The sequence below is a fragment of the Bidens hawaiensis genome, unplaced genomic scaffold (assembly GCF_021521415.1).
Source record: "Bidens hawaiensis isolate Kalapana, Puna unplaced genomic scaffold, B.hawaiensis_p1.1 tig00030775_1, whole genome shotgun sequence".
NCBI lineage: Eukaryota > Viridiplantae > Streptophyta > Magnoliopsida > Asterales > Asteraceae > Bidens > Bidens hawaiensis.
This window is the reverse complement of record NW_027495141.1, coordinates 125,990-128,148: the sequence shown is the minus strand read 5'-3', so window position 1 is coordinate 128,148 and position 2,159 is coordinate 125,990. Positions and strand designations below refer to the sequence as shown.

Sequence of the window (2,159 nt, the reverse complement as noted above, 5' to 3'; positions counted from 1 at the left end):
CAAATAACCAAGAGTTAGTAAAGAATGCATATAATTCTATTACAAAAATACATGAAGCACTGGCATCGCCAGCATTCTGTGCTTTCAACTCGGCCAAATACTTTGGACAATTGCGTTTCCAATGGCCAATCTCATTGCAATGTTAACACTCAGCATCTTTAGCAGGTTTGAATTTAGGTGTAGGTTTTGGGGTAAACATTTTACCCTTCACCGGCACCTTTCCTTTATTTTTCATTGGCGCCTTTCCCTTTCCTTTCATAATTGCCTTTCCTTTGTGGTTTGGTTTCTTGATCCTTCCCTCCCAAATCATTAAAAATAGGGTTCCCTTTGCTTGGAATGTGGGTATCAGCTGTTTTAAGCATCCTATGCAATTTTGAGATCGATTTTTCCCAATTGTTCATGTTAACGTTCAACACCAACTGATTGAATGATTTCGGTAATGAGTGCAAGATGATGTCAGTTTCCAACTCATCACTTATGGTAAATACAAGTCTTGAAAGTTGTTCAACATAAGCTTTCATTTTCAACACATGATTGCTTACGGGAGTACCCTCTTGCATCTTACAGCTAATGAATGATGTGATAGTCTCATAACGTTCCTGCTTAGATTGAATTTGGAACATTTGTTTGAGTTGTCCCATCATCTCGTATGCGGGTTGGAACTCAAAAGTCTTTTGCAACTCAGGGATCATAGTCGCAAGCATGAGACATGTCACCTCAGTTGCATCATCAAAGTGCTTCGACCAAGCATCTTTGATTGCCTTAGATGTATTTGAAGCGGGAGGATCCGGAACAGGTCCATCAAGAACATATTTCTTGAGAACAATTCTCAAGTTTCGGTACCAATCAAGAAAGTTGGTCCTGGTGAGCTTGTCATTATCAAGTATGGGCCTTATTGAGTGAGTGTTGGTGTTTTGGACATGATTCGAGACAATTGCGTTGTTGGTCATCTACAATTTTTGCAAAGTTAAAATTAGTATTTTCAATATTAAGTCCTTTAACAAACTAATTACCCTTTGGTTCATAAAACCTTAATATGTTTAAAGGTTAAGATCCAAATTTATCTTTCTCGTATTTGGTGAAGGCACTTCTTTACAAGAAAAGATTTAATTAGGTAGACAACATTTATCAGTTGTATATAAATACAAATCTTAGATCTTTATGGGATCAATTAAACAAAATAGCTAATTTGGCATGTTTAATCCCATCCACGCCAACCAGCACTTGTAATTGGCGAAGGCACTTCTTTACTAGTCGGGTCTTAAGTCGTCAAATATTAAAACGTGCAACATTCGGCCCACGACGGTCATGGAAATCGCGAAATATTGCCTCCCCACATTATAGAGTATCCCATGTAATTGGCGAAGGCACTTATTTACAAGGGTATTCATATATAATGTGTGAGTCGTTTCTAAATTGTATAGCGTTCGCTTAATTTTAAGGGTATGTTTATGTTTTGAAAATCAAACAATTATTTGAAACAAAACATTTTATACAACAAAGTCCTCATGAATGAAATTTGTTATATTTTATAAAAACGATTTATCCCTTGGTTTTTTAGTTTCGTATACAATCTTCATTTTTAATAATTTGTGACACAACCATTTTAATATCCTATATTTTTACATGTCGGCTTTTATCGACTCGCGCCCTAAAGCCAATTTTATCATTTATATAATCCCTTTAAGTTTTAAAATCACCATTTTAACAAATTATACATTTTAGTGGTTTGTTAAGTTTCTTTAAAAACTTATTTTACCAAACTCTTTGCTTGTATGATTTTTTTATTATTGTAAATAAAATCATTTTGGTGTGTTGGATATGAATAAAACAACCAAATATTCAACACAAGCAACCACAAATATAATGCATGACCAAGCCATTTTAGGTGATTTTTATGAGCCAACATAAAAAAATCACCGGGTCAATTAAGTACCAAAATCTCCATTTAGGTCCCACTTGATCCAAGACACCTTCTTGATCCTTAAGGTTTCAAATATGTTGTCTTCACCTTTTGTCACCCACTTGTACTTTTGTAGATATATTAAAATTACAATAATATGTCTAACAAAAGGTCCCATTACATACCATAATCATGAACGACTAACATTAAACCTATTACATTCCCCAATAGAATTATTAATCAAACAAAATTAAAA

General features: G+C 34.2%; 1 protein-coding gene across 1 annotated transcript; it reads right to left on the bottom strand.

The window, feature by feature from the left end:
* Positions 1-224: 224 nt before the first annotated feature.
* Positions 225-950, bottom strand: LOC143580968 (uncharacterized). Its single transcript, XM_077063865.1, has one exon. The coding sequence runs from the start codon at positions 948-950 to the stop codon at positions 225-227; it is 726 nt and encodes a 241-aa protein (XP_076919980.1).
* Positions 951-2,159: the final 1,209 nt, after the last annotated feature.